Source organism: Pyrenophora tritici-repentis, chromosome 6 (genome assembly GCF_003171515.1).
Source record: "Pyrenophora tritici-repentis strain M4 chromosome 6, whole genome shotgun sequence".
Classification (NCBI taxonomy): domain Eukaryota; kingdom Fungi; phylum Ascomycota; class Dothideomycetes; order Pleosporales; family Pleosporaceae; genus Pyrenophora; species Pyrenophora tritici-repentis.
The window spans coordinates 2,281,159-2,295,715 of NC_089395.1; the positions used below are offsets into that span (position 1 = coordinate 2,281,159).

Here is a 14,557-nt window from a genome sequence, read left to right on the forward strand (position 1 = left end):
CCTGCTTAACCCTTTTGAGGAGATGGAGTTGCAATTATGCAACTGCATCTCTTCAAAATGGCTAAGTATGTAGAGTAAGAATGTATCTTATATAATGCAGTCATTGATTCCCCTGAGTCTCTTTTACCTCGCCATGTCACTTCATACTCGCATAACTATATCACAGCACAAGAGATGCAGCTGGAGATGGCAGAAGCTAAGTCTCTTTATTTCTCTTCCTAGACATTATGTTCCCTCACCTCCCTCTCATTCATTAACCCTGTCCTCCACGTCCTACACTTGATTATTGAAAACAAGCATCCTTCCCCCCTCCCCAAAAGCCACTGTCACTTCCCCTCCCTCCTCTCGCATACGCACGGAACAAAGCCAGCCTCCTAGAAATGAATCGCCGGATCCCAGCTGCAGTAGTTAGGCGGAGCACCACCTTCTTGCTCCTTCTTGCCGTTACTACAAGACGCAAAAAACGTTCAATTAGCCAGGTGTCTCTCTCAGTAAAAACGTACACAGAGGGAAGAACATACACCATGCAAGCACCGTTATAGCCGTCCCTCTTCCCCTTGGGGCCGCAGTTCCACCAGCAGGTGCCTCGGTGATGGGTGCCAGGCTCGACGTTGCAGTAGTCATATATGATTTGGCAGGCGTGGCCTTTGGGGGCTTCTACGGCGGTGGTGAGGGCGGAGAAGCCTATGAGGACGATGGCGAGGGTGGAATGCATGTTTGTGTTTAGAGATGGTAGAAGAGTTGGGTGTATTAGTGGATGAGGTGTGGTGGTGAGGTTACAAAGGATGTGATGAAGATGTTTATATACTTCTTCACCTCATTCTGCCAAGATGTCTTTGGACACCTTGCATCGTACATAATTTGATGTATAATTACCCATCTGTATCTGGACTACCAAAAGAGATGGCGCTGACCATACACGGACAAGGAAACTGCAGATCATCGAGATACTGCCCGAATCGCAGTGTCTCACAGCTTCGTGGTGGTGAGAGATCACACCAACTGTGGAGGGTTGGGGTGTTGGGAAGCGACGTGGCACGTGGGCAGGACCGAAGATTGCCTCTAAAGAGAATTGGATCGAGCCGGACGACTACGAGTGTTGAGACGACATTCGTGTACGGTGTATAATCTGCGTCTTGTATTGGCTGCACCACTCCAAAAAAGGAAATACTTAGCATAAAAGCAACACGAAGTGTACAGTGCACTGCATAATCGTATTACCTAATATACCTGGAGAATTGAACCGAAGGCATCGTGTAGAACTTGATTTCGTGTTGGATTCTGCACTCCACGGCAGTGGGATTTCATCAGCAGCACATTCATGTACACAAAACAGATGACGAATCCATAATCGCAGCGTAGGAGCGGTGAGAATGAAGAGTAAATTGATAATATTGATCCGAACGCCGATTTTCATATATATGCGGGGTATCTCTATGAAACGTAACCGAAAAGAAACTATTATGTCGAGGCCGAACTGCCGCGAGAGGGGGAAAGAAAGTTGGAGGCCAACGCGATTCTATACTTGGAAATGCGACGGGAGCCAGACGTAGCCTTCGGTTCTGATTTCGGCGTAGCAGACTTTCCGTTTGTGAGTGCATTACTGGATTCCATGGTCGCAACATCCGGCGCGTCTTTTGTGGGTGATCGCTCAGCCTCTGTGGGTGAGTCCCTCCTGCGCTGAAACGGTGTAGGGGTTTCTGGGGTAGATGGGTTTTCCTTTGATGGGGGTTGGGGTGTATGGTAGTCGCCATTGGTCCATTCCTCAGTGATGACGGCGAGGTTGGCAGGCGTGCTAGAGGTAGAGGACCCAGCCACGAGCTCGTCTGAAGAGCGCTTCGTCTGCGAGAATGAAGGTGATGTGACGACTTGAACCTGCGATAGTCCATAGCCTTCCAACTTGGCAGCTATGATGTCTTGGTAGTATTGTGGGTTGTTGGTATCAGTGGCAGTGGTAGAGGGGATGCTGAAGCCATCCTGTGTCTCATAGATGGTGCCGATATACGAATCGCTATTCGTGGTGGCTCCGTGTGATCGTCTTGGACCTTTCCATTCTGGATGTGGTGTGCGTCCGATGATGCTCAGTCTCCCCCACTCCCATATGCCCCGACGAGATGGCGTCCGCTGTATCGGCTGTACTGGCCCGCCCTCCAGCGCGGCAGAATCCTCGGCAACTGAACTAGCCTGGGATTGGAGATGTCCGTCTTCTGAGCTTTGGGGGGATTCGTCGGGGGCTGGGCGAGACTCCTGTGTCCCCGTCCCATTGGTGTGAGTCTGCTCTGGGAGTCTTCTCTCCGGTGTGGTCACCTGACGTAGCCTTTGCATGTCCTTCTCCCTGTCCAGAGCTACGGCGGGTCTCGGTGATTGAGTGGCTACTGCCATTTCCCTCGATGTGCCAACTGTTGAAATCACCGGACTTGTCAGGCGACGGCGGAGAGGACCGCCGCTTCCGTCTTGTGGGCGAACTGGTCGGGGAAGAGGCGGGCGAGGAGTGTTTTGGGGAGGAGGGCGGGGACGGCGGTTCGGTAGGTCGGAGCTTATGTATGGAACGGATTTGGCGGAGGACGGGCCGGCCTTGTTCTTTGCTGGTTAATGTGTGTTATTACGCAGGCGCGAAGAGGAGGAGTGGTCGAGCTGGGAATAGGCTGCGGACGGAGCGCGAGCTACACACCTTGCTTGCTCTTTCCTTTTCCCTTGATATTGCAGTTGGGCCCCGCTTCATGGTCATGGTAATCACATCCATTGCCAGTGTCTGTAGGGTCTGCAAACAACATACCGCCCGTACCAGACCTGATGGCTTTGACCAGGTCGATAGCGAAGTCGGGATTGTTATCGAAGCACTCGCGGTATGTCTCCACGTCGCGCTCGCTGCCGGGGTCCATGATCTGGCGCGCTGCAATTCGCGTCATCAATAGACGGAAAGGCGAGCCTGCTGGACTCTTGCGGTAGATTTGGTCAATCTCGTCGGCGTCTGGGACCAACTCAGCTTGGTTGAGACCTTTCCTATATTGGTCCATGGCGACATTCTTCAGCTGCGCCATGTCGAAGCGGTCGCACAAAAGGTAGAGCTTATGGCAGCTCACGGCATACTCGTACTTTTGGTTTGCATCGACAATGTCCGACACATCGTCGAGGGTGCCTTGATAGAGCCATTTGACTAGTAGTTCAAACCCAGCGGGGTCATGGTCGGGGAGATCGAGTCGGTCCTTTTTGCTGCTACCCTGCGTCGCGCCGAAGATCTCGTTCTCCAGGGCCTCGGAATGGTGGCAGAGCAGGTTCTGGTGCAACGACCAATGGCGCCTTTCGGGGCCTACGTAAATATCCATCATGGTACCGGAGAGAAGTCTGTCGCGTTGTAGTTTAGCTTTTGCACGAACATGCAATTGCTGGGAATAGAGGCGATGCGTAAGAGCCGGGCGTAGAGCAATGCATCGTGAAGGTGCTTGCGTCTGTTGCGCCAGCTCCAATTGCGACGCGTCGGCTGGCGGCGCATTCATCACCAACTTGTCTTCGTCTCCCGACAAAGTCTGCGGTGCGCCGGCCTCATGGCCATGGTGGGTGGAGAAGAGATCGTCTACGTACTCAGCGAATGTTGCGGCAGGCACATGGCCGATGCTTCCAGAAGCCATGCGTGATCGACTAGAACCGGGAATGGCGAAATCACGATGGTAGACTCTGTTGTCTTGCCACATGCGGCGCGGTTATGGCGTTCATAAGTGCGCGATGGCTGTCGCGTATGAGTGGAGATGCCTGAAGAAGCGGTCGAGACTCGTGAGTAGATATAACGTGTCTTGGTGATGCGCAGACCCCGTGCTGTGCTGTAACTTGTTGAGCGGAGAAGCAAGCAACATGGCTGGGGGTGGCTTGCGTGACGTCGTGGCGTCTAGACCGACTCCATTCGACAACACCACCGCAGATTTCATCCGTCTCGTTGCTTTCTCATCACCGCCTTCTACCATGAAACATCCCCCGGAATTTCCATGCAGCTTCTGCTAGCTACGTGTCTTTGCTTTTGACAGAACCGGTCCTGGTTCCACTGACTTGCGGGGCCTGCAGGTCCACGGTACCACCAAGGATTTTATTGCTTTTTCCGAAACGCTCTCGCAGTGAGGACATGTGCGACACCAACATACCGTGCACTGTGTCGGCTAACCTACAGTATCTCATTATACTTTCGTCTTATAGCTTTCTTTCCTACCACTTCCATGCGCAGGGTTCCGGGGACGGGACTTGCCTCACATGTCACCCAGCCTCGCCTTCTTACTTTTCGTTACTCTAATCGCGCCTTTTCATGGCTACTGTCACCTTCTACGTCGCTCAAGTATCTTGGCGCTGCACAGTCACACATGACCGTACGTATACCCAGGTAACCACGCGCTGACTCCCAGTCTGGTCACGTGACGACACAAAATTTCTACAAAGATATTACCCAATTTTGTGGGGACTGCATCGCTGGCAATCGACGATATATGCTAAAGCCGCTATTATGACGTGTCTTCATTCTTGTCGTTTCATCTCAAGTTACCCCACCCCAATCGGCATGCTAAGCTGCCATTGTCATTGCCCTTTTGCTGTCCCTCAGTTCTCCGCATTCCTGTGGACCTGCACATTATGCTGCGTCAAAACAGCTCACTGCATATCTACTTTGTAATTTTCCATTTCTAGGAATCAGGATGTAATGTCTGTACACTCACTCAGCTTCGACTAATGGTTCTTCACTAGGAACAAATGTTTCCCTCCAAGCTCTTTTCAAACCGAGTACATGCATTTCCGAGCCATCCGTAGCAACCAGATCGGTCGTCGAGCTTTCGCAACGCTGACTTTCTTTCGACAATGCTAACCAAGCCTCCAACAGTTTGTAAAGCAGCGAGGGCGTTCCTGTCACCGGACCGATGGCTGGAAGTACGCCCTGGCAATGCAGGTTTGCTCCGACGCGAGCCATAGCCATCGCATCCAGTTGATCTCACCAGGTTGGGACGTGATATGAGTAACATGTCAAATAATCTAGGCCTAGTAACTGCAGGTCTATCAAAACCGAGAGTACAACGAGTGCTGCCTTTGCAAGAACAGAAAAGTCCTCAAATGATTACATCGACGTAGCAAATTTGCGATCATAGAGAACTCCTAGCCTTACATATTTCTCTACTCAGGTACATGCACTCCAACTGACAAGATTCCCAGGTCATTCCATGCCCGTCTTATCCGTGATGCTGTACAAGCCAAGCCATTCGCAAAAGCAATCTTTGAAACATTTTTTCCAAAAAGAATTCAGAGCATAATCCAAGCTATTTTTCTTCCGAGCCCATTGACCCTCCTTATCCTCTACACGGCCGTATGGGTTTTGATAAGGGCGCAGCAGACGGGAATATAATACGGCTTGAACTCGCAGGCTACCATCTATCCTCGAACGAGGCTGTGATGTTTTCCTTGTTTTCATATCTGACAAAAGCTCCACCTGGTGCATCATGTCCATCTTCTCCATCTCCATTGGGCGGTAAAAGAAAATTGGGCAAGGTGATTGGCTCCACATTTGAAGAAGTCCTTACAGGCAAGCAGCCATATCCACCCCAGATAGGACAGCAAGCTGGTGATCGGAAACCGCAATCACGTTTGAACGCCTCAGGGTTATGTGGTAGCGTTTTGCGATCCAGTTTGTTGCATTCCATCTTTAGGTGATCATATTGGTCATACTTGCAGCAGTAAAGCTCCGTGAAGTATGGGACGGTACACATATAAGAGCGGTCGTGTCTCACGACGCCCTGGTATGTGAGGGTCTGTCGCTTGGTAAAGAGCTCCTTCTTGACTGGTGGGGGATGCGGTGGACTGTTGGCTTGTTCGAGTTTTTCTATCATGATGTAACTGAGACAAATAGGATCTGGAATGAAGCCGGTAAACGGATCCAAGCCAAACATCTTGCAGCATTGTTGTAGGGTGTAAAAACATGAAATGCTGTCATTGTCGTATCCAGGCGTGCAGCCATGCGACTTGGCTAGTTTTGAGCAGTGACCTGAGAGTCTTGGGCTGAACTCATAATAATCGTTGTTTCTTCTCTGGATCGCATCGATAGGACACAGCGGATCAATCTCGCCAGGGAATTTGCGCGCGGCATCAGAGCAGCAGACTTCCCGTACTGCGTCAACAGCCGATTCCCGTACTACGTCAACAGCCGTGTTAAGATTGGAGAGTAAAGTCGAATTTTTGCCGATATTCCTCCAGAGGCCCTGCAATTGTGGGCAAGCGCGATCAAGTGGTCTTGAGGTAAGAGGCGCGGCGACCGCCGTAGCGATGAGGGCGAAGATTCCGAAGTAACGCATAGTAGTGATGGTCGTGCCGACAATATTAGGATAGCTAATAAGAGTAAGTCTGTGGAAAAGAGCAATGTTGTATATATTGTAAGTAACGGGGGAGGAGACTTACTATACTGATAGTACGAGGTGAGCTGTATATGATTCGTTACTCCGTGTAGGTTTGGGAAGGAGTTATATGAGGAGTTTTATGTGCGCACGGAGATTTTTATCTCCTGTACCTATTCTTGGCGTATCAAGCTGAAGAAATGTCGATTACCTGGTTTTTTACAGATCTACTGGCCCCTTTCTACTTATCGTGGTACCCATTCTTGGTGTACCAAACTGAAGGACCATCTATTACCTGATTTTGACGAGAGATTTACCGCGCTTTTTTTCATATTTATCTCACCTAATAAGTGTGTCTGGCGATTACGATAGCTCCTTTACAATAGTATGTCAAGTATTCATGATACCCAGTTATGACTCAACTCTTTTGTACCATGCCAAGAATGGAAACTAGAGACGTTTCATGTCTCGGTAATCGGCCTTTCAGTGTATTCTAGGGACAGGTTATAAGCACGGACGTGTGCATGTGCGTTCGTAGGCATTATACTGCCTTCCCATGGATACTCACGGTGCAAAAGTCTGTTCTTTCAGGCTAGGCCCTTTCTTCGATCGCACATTTTCTGCGTCTATGTAATTATTTGAGGACTTTTGGATGGATATGTAAGAGATGGGGTAAGAAATGCCGGTTATGGAATTAATCGATATTTCTAATTGGACAACCCTCTGCTTTCGCCACTTGTTGCTCTTTGAATAAGTCTGGTTACTTCTTGCACACGATGACTTGACGACTGTACCCTGACCCATATAATCTCCAATCGCCATGGGACCCTGAATCCATATCATGTCGTCAATTGGATTCTACACACGCAACCGGCAAACCTTCTCCTTTGTCCCCTTTCCCCACCTGGGTACAGGCCAGATATACTACTCAGCCCCTTGTCCAATCTATCTTCCCCTTCGTCCTGACCCATCCCGTTTCACAACATCTTCCCATCCCTTCATGTCAATATCCAAATCCTCATCCTCTGCCTTGAGATCCAATTTTCTTCTCTTGGGTTTCCTCACAATCTCTTCGTCTGTATCCGACAAAATCCACTCCTCGCTTCTCCGCCTGCGTCTATTTTGACGGCATTCTCTTAGCGACTTTGATGGGATAGAAGCGCTTGGAGAGGGTGAGTGGGGCAGAGAGTCATCTTCGTTCAACGTTAGTATCGGAGGTTTTGAATAGGCAGATGAGGAAAAGGTGGGGTGACGTACCATGACTTTCATCCTCTGAATCCACGATCAAACGACGTCGTTTCGGTACGTTACTCTTCCTCAGCGCTTTCCCTCTCTTTGGTTGCGTAGTTTTCCCGTCCAGGTCTTTTGCTTGCCTGCGTCGCGCTTGGTTACGGTGAGTAGACTCGTAATCGTGCATCTCCGGCTCAGTCTCAGAATCGCTGAGCAGATCTACGATTGCTGGGATCTTGAATTCTGTACACAAAGAGTTGATGTAGTCTAGTTCCGCGGCTGCTTTGCGGAACTCGGCGGTGGTCGGTATTTTTCTTTTCTTTGGAAGACGCTTGGGTTGGGTGTAGGAGAACTCAGATAGGGGGCTTGGCATACTTTCCGGAGATGTTTTATAAGCTCAGGGGTGCTAATTTGTATGACTGTTGTGGTTATATTAGAACAAACAGTGTAGTGCGCCGTATTAGTAGTGAGTTTCCTGGTGGTGAGTTTCTTGACTTGAGCACAGAAAACTAAAGGTGAAGGTGGCTTGGACCCATGTTTCACTCTGGATAAGAACGATAAGTCATTGTTTTTTTACCTTGGAAAAAGTACATGAGATTGTTTGGTTAGCAAAAACGCTATTTGTTTGTCTTGTTGGACATGCATATTTAAGAACAATGCAGAAGCTTGCTAATACTAGAGAACAACGTGTTCTAAGACATGATAATGGGAACAGAGAGACATTCCGCAGGAATGATAGACCCAAAGAGGCTAGAAATAAGCAGCCAAGTATGTAATTGCCTCCACGTTATCACAAGTGCATGCGCCATTTTACTGTTGCTCCGTTGAACATCATGAGTTGGTAGATACAAAAAGGCGCGTCTAGGTGGTACCCGTGAGATTAATCTCTATCGACACCGTCATCCTTGAGTTGCAACATTGTATGAATGTATCTGTAACGAAGCTATCCACCAGTAGTTCCAGCAGATTCTCTATATTCATGTATTTTAACGCCCCCGTTTCTTCCTCAGTATGCCTGCATTATAAGCGTAGTTTGGGTGCATGTCTATGTCTAGATCAAGTGCGTCATCGCCATCTCGCATCTTCACTTCACCGTACCCAGATCTACGGGTGCTGGGGCCACTCGGATCAAAATCATCATCAGATTTAAGACCGTAGTGTGTACCGTTATCATCGACGACAAATTCACTGTCGCTGCTTGTCTCCCGTGCGTGCGTAGGGTTAACAAATGTGGGCTTCGTACTTTTAGCAGTACATCCGGCAACGCCTTCACTTCCTGACTTGATACGCTTCTCATCCTTGGATGCATGACGCATCCTAGCGGCGAATATCTTCAACCCTGGCTTCGAAGGTCGTGCTCTCGTTTTAGAGACCGGTTCCGGCGCGGGTTCGTCGGCAGACTCCGCAACAATCAATCGATTGACATGATTGATTCCTATATAGGTTAAAGAATTACTTCATTAGGCAGCCTTTAACCTAGATAGGAATCAATCATGCCGATCCGATTGATTGTTGCGGAGTCTGTTCGTCGGTATCCCATTGGAAAGCAGGGTCATTGAGATCTACCTCGACCAGAATTTCGTCACCCGAATCACTCTCAAGTGCTTGTTGAGGTCTTGAGGATCGCTTGGTTTGGCAGTGTATGTTGGATGCTTCGCTCATCCTGATTGCTCGTTGTTTTGCTTCCGACATGTGGCCTTTGCTGTCGACGATGAGATGATACAGATCCCCAACAGATATTGCCGGTGCAACGGCCATCAACTTGGCTACACTTGTCCTCATTTTGAAGTTGTCTATGTCCAGGAGTGTCATTTCTGGTTTGTGTCTCTCCTCTTCTTTAGGACGTATGTCGACTTGTGGGGTATGCGACAAGCAGACTCCGCAACAATCAATCGATTGACATGATTGATTCCTATATAGGTTAAAGAATTACTTCATTAGGCAGCCTTTAACCTAGATAGGAATCAATCATGCCGATCCGATTGATTGTTGCGGAGTCTGGCGACAAGCTGGTAGCTGCGGGCGACTTTGCGAAGCTGCCAGAACGTACAGGGTGTGTCTTGTCCAGATTGTGGCGTTGAGAAGCGGGTACATGAGACCTTTTAGGTGAGGAGTGTCGAGATCTTGTTGCTGATGCGCCCTGCCTATTCTTGGGTGGTGTGTCGGCTCTGTCAGTGTCCAAAGTCCTGGTGTCATACATTAGAGTTGTTCCCGTACTTCTCAAGAAGTTCCATACATTGAATAGATGCTTTTATAAATCTTTTTCCGTGCGAAATCATATTGCCGGTGTTCTTTCGTGGGATCGGGAGCGGATGTATACGTAGAAGGTGCCGAGCGCGGCAGAAAGAAGCCCGCGGGGCTGTATGTGTTGCTCAGCGGCGGATATACGCTACTCCTTTCCCCAGACTGGTTCTGAGAAGAGCTGTGAGATTGATGCCGAAGTTGCCCTAGGTTTGGGTCAAGTATTCGCGTACGGGTTGGCAGACTCCGCAACAAACAAACAGATCTACAGATTGAATACTTAGATAGGAAATCCCGGACGGAAACTAACTTATTTAGGTATTCAATCTGTAGATCTATTTGTTTGTTGCGGAGTCTGCGGGTTGGGCCACGGGATGTACTGTGGGGGTCAGTCTCTGTCAAATGCGAGGTTTCCCGCGCCTCGCTAGTAGCGCATTCGATCTTCGAGATCGACATACCTTTGGGACTCAGTCGCTCTGGTGTGTGAGCTGCGGTCTCTTGCAGGCTCGTCATCGTCACTATCAAGTGTGATTGGAACGATCCGGGAAGCGCCTGCCTGCGTTTCTGACTTCGCTCTTGCTGTCTTCGCTCGTTTGCGCCCCGATTTGGAGACTCTCGGTACTCTCTTTACTGATAGAGTCATCCTCTTCCTGTGCTTTCTGCTGCGCTTCTCTTTCCGAGTTGTCGAGTCCATGTCTCTTTGAACGCTGATGTTGTCTTTTGTCTTTGCGTCGACCCGTGATAAAGGATATGAGGCATTGACAGTCGCAAGTTTCTTCAGAGGGGCAACACGAAAGACTGGCAGTCTGCGCAAGCTTGTCGTAGCTTTACCTTTAGTATGGCAACTTGTATAGTAGCTGCTTAGCCCGTAAGGCAGCAGTAAATGCAAACGGCCATTCATGGCTGAACAAGTGAAGGAAAGGTAAAAGTGAAGAAGTGCAGGGGGTAAACTTGATTTGAATACAAGCTGCGCGCAGACTAGTGCTGTGCCAAGTCAGTGAGCAGAACGGATGCACGCTGTTTACATAGCTGGCGGTGTTGCAGGGAGTGATGTTGTCTAGGCGCTATCATCACGTGGTGCTTGTAAGTCTTGGCTTTAACTGGATCCTGACCTAGGGTCAATTTAAGGTCAATACTGGACAGGGCATCGGAAAGCATTGGGTGTTTAACGTACAAACACGCACTGATGCGCTAATAGCAAATCACTAAATAATTATACCACAACAAAACTGCGTTGTGAAACTCTGCTGCTAAGCACCAACATCACTGATAAAGGTACCTTCACATGATTTTAAAAAGCAAATCGCTTGCTTTGTCACAATCTTTTCCGATAATCTAGATGTATTTGTCGAAGAGTCCGATCATTCGATACATAGAAACCGCCCATGGATATGCCCTACGCATGCCCTTATTATGTGCACACACATGATATATTAGATCATTGTATGCGCCATAATGCACTATCCGAAAAAATCACCATCTAAAACCTAGAATCGAGGTCATCTGTTGCATCGGGTGTTTGGCGGCTACAGTGGCTTTTTTACATTAGTATATCGGCAGACTCCGTAACAATCAAATCAATCAATCTTAAGGTTGTCGATTGGTTTGATTAGCTTGCGGCGACGCTGCTGATTGATTGCGGATTGATTGTTAGGGTTTTTGAGCAGATTGATTGCGATTGATTGGTTGATTGGCTGATTGATGCTAAGAAGTAGTATACAGGGGGTTATGGTGTTGTACTCCAGCCTTCTATATCGTACTGTTGTACAATCTCCTCATCTTTGACGTCACTCCACTTATCTTCATCATCACCGTTGTTGTACAAGCCGTCAAAGCCAGCTCGTCTCCACGAACGTACAAGCTGAAGGGCAGCAAGTAACTCGCTGCCAAGAGCTCGCCGGCGCGGCTCAAGTAAATCGCCAAGCTCGCTAAAGAGCCTCTCGCAGTCGCAACTAGATGCTGGTATCGTGAGTATATCAATCGCAAACTGGCTTAAACACGGGTATTTTGAGCGTAATTGAATCCAGTACTTGACTGGGTGGCCATCGCTAAGATACTGTTCGCTTGTCCACTCTGGCTCTTGAGTTCTCCAGCGCTCGTACTCATCGTCGTGGGCAGCCTCTACCTGAGCCTTGTTGCGCCGTACGAGGGCGCCAATCACATCATCTATTCCTCTATGCCTTGGTTTTGCAGTTGTTTGAGATAGAGGACGTGTACGTTGAGGCTTATACGACTGCCAGAGCTGCAGGAAGCCAGCGTTGGCTGATGTTAGCCATTCTGGCTTATCCACCCAGCTGTTCTCGCAGTAGTATTTGTAGTATGGATGGAGGCAGGTAGCAGCGTAGTATGCTGGCGATCGATCGAGCTTGTTGTAGTAATCGTTGGCCTTACTCCAGGCGGCGCGGAGGTTAACAAAGAGGTGATCTTCAGGCGCATCAGGTGGGTTGAAGTCAACTTGCTCGTACGAGCGCGTACGGGCTTCGAGCGCGCCAAGTACGTATTCAAATACAGGAATAGTCTCATATATAGCGCCGTATTTGCCTGCCTTTCCGCGACCCTCAAGCTTCTCCGTAGCAAGCTTAAGCGGCTCTAGGCAGTCCTGATACTCTGTTATCACCGCCCAATCAGCAGCTGTAAGTCCTGTTGATCTCATCCAACTAGGTGCTTCAGGGAGTTTATTGCCACGTTGACAAGCGCGGCGATCTTCAAGGGAGAGTGCGTTAATGTAGTGCTCAGCGTAAGAGTTGTATGCTGCCTGGAGTTGAGTTGCGCGTTTGAAGGCAGCGTAGTAAGAGTTCCAGCGTGTAACAACAGGCTTCACAGGCTCAAGTACGTGGAGGCGCTCTCTAGCTGGCAACTCGGCGTTGGCGGCGGTTTGGAAGCTTCGGAAAATTTCGTGTTGTTGAGGCGTTTTTATATGGTTGATAACGTCGATAAGTACACCTAAGGGCCCTTCTTGACGCCACTCCTGCATGTACACCTCCTCTGTTTGGAGCTGCTCGTCGTTGTTGTTGTTGTACGCCTCTTGATTGCTGCCAAAGATAATTGCCTGGCCAATAAGGTTAAGCGTGTGAGGGCCGCAGCGGAGGCGTCGGTGAGCAGCGTTGAAGTCGTACGCGTGGGCGAGCGAGGAGACTGCAGTATCGTTGTTTGCAGCATTGTCGAGGACGAAGTAGCCGAGTTTATCACTCCCAATACTGTATTCTTGGAGCGTCTTTTTAATTGTATCAGCGATAGCATCACCAGTATGAGAGCCTGCGAGATGTGGGAGGGCGATGGGGAGATCTTGTATCACTCCAGAGGCGTTAGCAAAGTGTGCAACGACTCCAAAGAATCCACGCTTGCCACCCTTTGTCGTCCAACCATCAAAGCTTATGTGGATCTTGCTTGCAGCTTCTGACAGAGCGCAGACAATCTGTGGCTGCATATATTGGAAGAGGCGCATTGCGTAGGTAGCTACACTGCGAGGACTTACCCACAAAGCTGCCTCTGCCTCTGGGTTTGCAAGGCTAATCATCTCGCGAAAGGACGGCCTTGCAAGTAGCTCCATTGGCAAGTTGTTATCAAGAAGGCAGAACACTGCAACTTCACGAAACTGCTGGATGTTGAAGTTGCCCATCGCGTTGGCAGCCTCTTGAGAGACTGCAACACCAGTCTCCAGCGTCTGTCGTAGAGAGAGTTGCTGCCCTGTTCTTCGAGGCTTCAGGCCGTCTTTTGTAAAGCCATGGCCTCGTTTCTGAAGGCCAAGATGAGCTGCAGCTGAGGAGGTGGCCTTTGATACGTCAAAAACTCCACTGCCGCCAGTGTCAATGACCTTGTGGATGTGGCAGTATTTGCATACAAACCACACTCGATTCTGATCGTAGAGCTCAACAACGCGATATCCATGTTGAAAGATCCAACTCTTGACGCGCCGCCCAGTTGTAAGAGGCTTCATGAACCGAGGGAGGCGATCCCAGTTAATGCCGTCAAAGTTATCGCCATTATCAGGCTCTGTATCAACACTAGCCTCTGTTGTTGCTGCTGTACCAGCCTGGCTGCCCTCAGCCGCACCCTCCTCCTCTGTTTGCGACTCGAAAAATTGCGACTCAAACGTTGTGGCCTGGCTTACGGCGGCGCCAAGGGTTTCCTGAGGCGACAGCGATCGCTGAGATAGGACAGAGGGCCTTGATAGGCGCGCCCGTTTGGCGGCGGCGGCGGCGGCAGCAGTATTGGTGGGAACTCGAGAGCGTTTGGCCATCGTGGGCGATACTAAACACTAAAGAAAAATGTCTGTATAGGTAGCTAGGCAACTAGTGTTGTGTGTAAGGGATTATTAGGGAACTGAGTGAGCGAAATCGTTGTTGTATTAAGAACAGCGAAGGACTAGCTATATAGGTGCGGGGTGAAGCCTAGAAGAGGCTAGCCCCTAAGCAGAAGGAGCTAGTCCTATAAGAGGAGAGCTAGCTGGTGAGAAGTGAATGCATAGAGACTGGCTTGCCCGGCCGACAGGGATCACAAGCTAAGCGAGATAGGGGTCCAAGATAACTATCTTCAACACCAAAAACCTTCTCTTAATACGACACTACTCGCCTTACAACTCGTTAATAATAAATCAATCTAACTAATCAAATCAATCAATCTGACCTTCGCAAGTTGATTTGATTAGCTATTTTGAAAAGCTTAGATTGAGTTGATTGAGTTGGTAAAAACTCCAAATGACCAATCAAATCAATCAATCTGACCAATCTGGA

At 49.2% G+C, this 14,557-nt stretch overlaps 7 protein-coding genes across 7 annotated transcripts; all 7 read right to left on the minus strand.

Annotated features, from left to right (window-relative positions):
- Positions 1-374: 374 nt before the first annotated feature.
- On the minus strand, positions 375-715 carry PtrM4_120880 (Mito-fiss-reg domain containing protein; the record flags this gene model as incomplete). Its single annotated transcript, XM_066108441.1, has 2 exons — positions 375-447; positions 522-715. The coding sequence occupies 2 exons, from the start codon at positions 713-715 to the stop codon at positions 375-377; spliced, it is 267 nt and encodes an 88-aa protein (XP_065961626.1).
- A 746-nt stretch (positions 716-1,461) lies between these two features.
- On the minus strand, positions 1,462-3,692 carry PtrM4_120890 (putative btb poz protein; the record flags this gene model as incomplete). The annotated part of the gene is made up of 2 exons (XM_066108442.1): positions 1,462-2,585; positions 2,672-3,692. The coding sequence occupies 2 exons, from the start codon at positions 3,690-3,692 to the stop codon at positions 1,462-1,464; spliced, it is 2,145 nt and encodes a 714-aa protein (XP_065961627.1).
- Positions 3,693-5,390: 1,698 nt separating this feature from the next.
- Positions 5,391-6,314, minus strand: PtrM4_120900 (uncharacterized protein; the record flags this gene model as incomplete). Its single annotated transcript, XM_066108443.1, has 1 exon — positions 5,391-6,314. The coding sequence occupies one exon, from the start codon at positions 6,312-6,314 to the stop codon at positions 5,391-5,393; it is 924 nt and encodes a 307-aa protein (XP_065961628.1).
- Positions 6,315-7,298: 984 nt separating this feature from the next.
- Positions 7,299-7,956, minus strand: PtrM4_120910 (Mating-C domain containing protein; the record flags this gene model as incomplete). The annotated part of the gene is made up of 2 exons (XM_001935369.1): positions 7,299-7,546; positions 7,611-7,956. 2 exons carry the CDS (start codon positions 7,954-7,956, stop codon positions 7,299-7,301), a joined length of 594 nt encoding a protein of 197 aa, XP_001935404.1.
- Positions 7,957-8,569: 613 nt separating this feature from the next.
- Positions 8,570-8,899, minus strand: PtrM4_120920 (uncharacterized protein; the record flags this gene model as incomplete). Its single annotated transcript, XM_066108444.1, has 1 exon — positions 8,570-8,899. One exon carries the CDS (start codon positions 8,897-8,899, stop codon positions 8,570-8,572), a length of 330 nt encoding a protein of 109 aa, XP_065961629.1.
- Positions 8,900-9,074: 175 nt separating this feature from the next.
- PtrM4_120930 (uncharacterized protein) lies at positions 9,075-9,395 on the minus strand (the record flags this gene model as incomplete). Its single annotated transcript, XM_066108445.1, has 1 exon — positions 9,075-9,395. One exon carries the CDS (start codon positions 9,393-9,395, stop codon positions 9,075-9,077), a length of 321 nt encoding a protein of 106 aa, XP_065961630.1.
- A 2,155-nt stretch (positions 9,396-11,550) lies between these two features.
- Positions 11,551-14,064, minus strand: PtrM4_120940 (Dimer-Tnp-hAT domain containing protein; the record flags this gene model as incomplete). The annotated part of the gene is made up of 2 exons (XM_066108446.1): positions 11,551-13,953; positions 14,047-14,064. 2 exons carry the CDS (start codon positions 14,062-14,064, stop codon positions 11,551-11,553), a joined length of 2,421 nt encoding a protein of 806 aa, XP_065961631.1.
- Between the last annotated feature and the right edge of the window lie 493 nt (positions 14,065-14,557).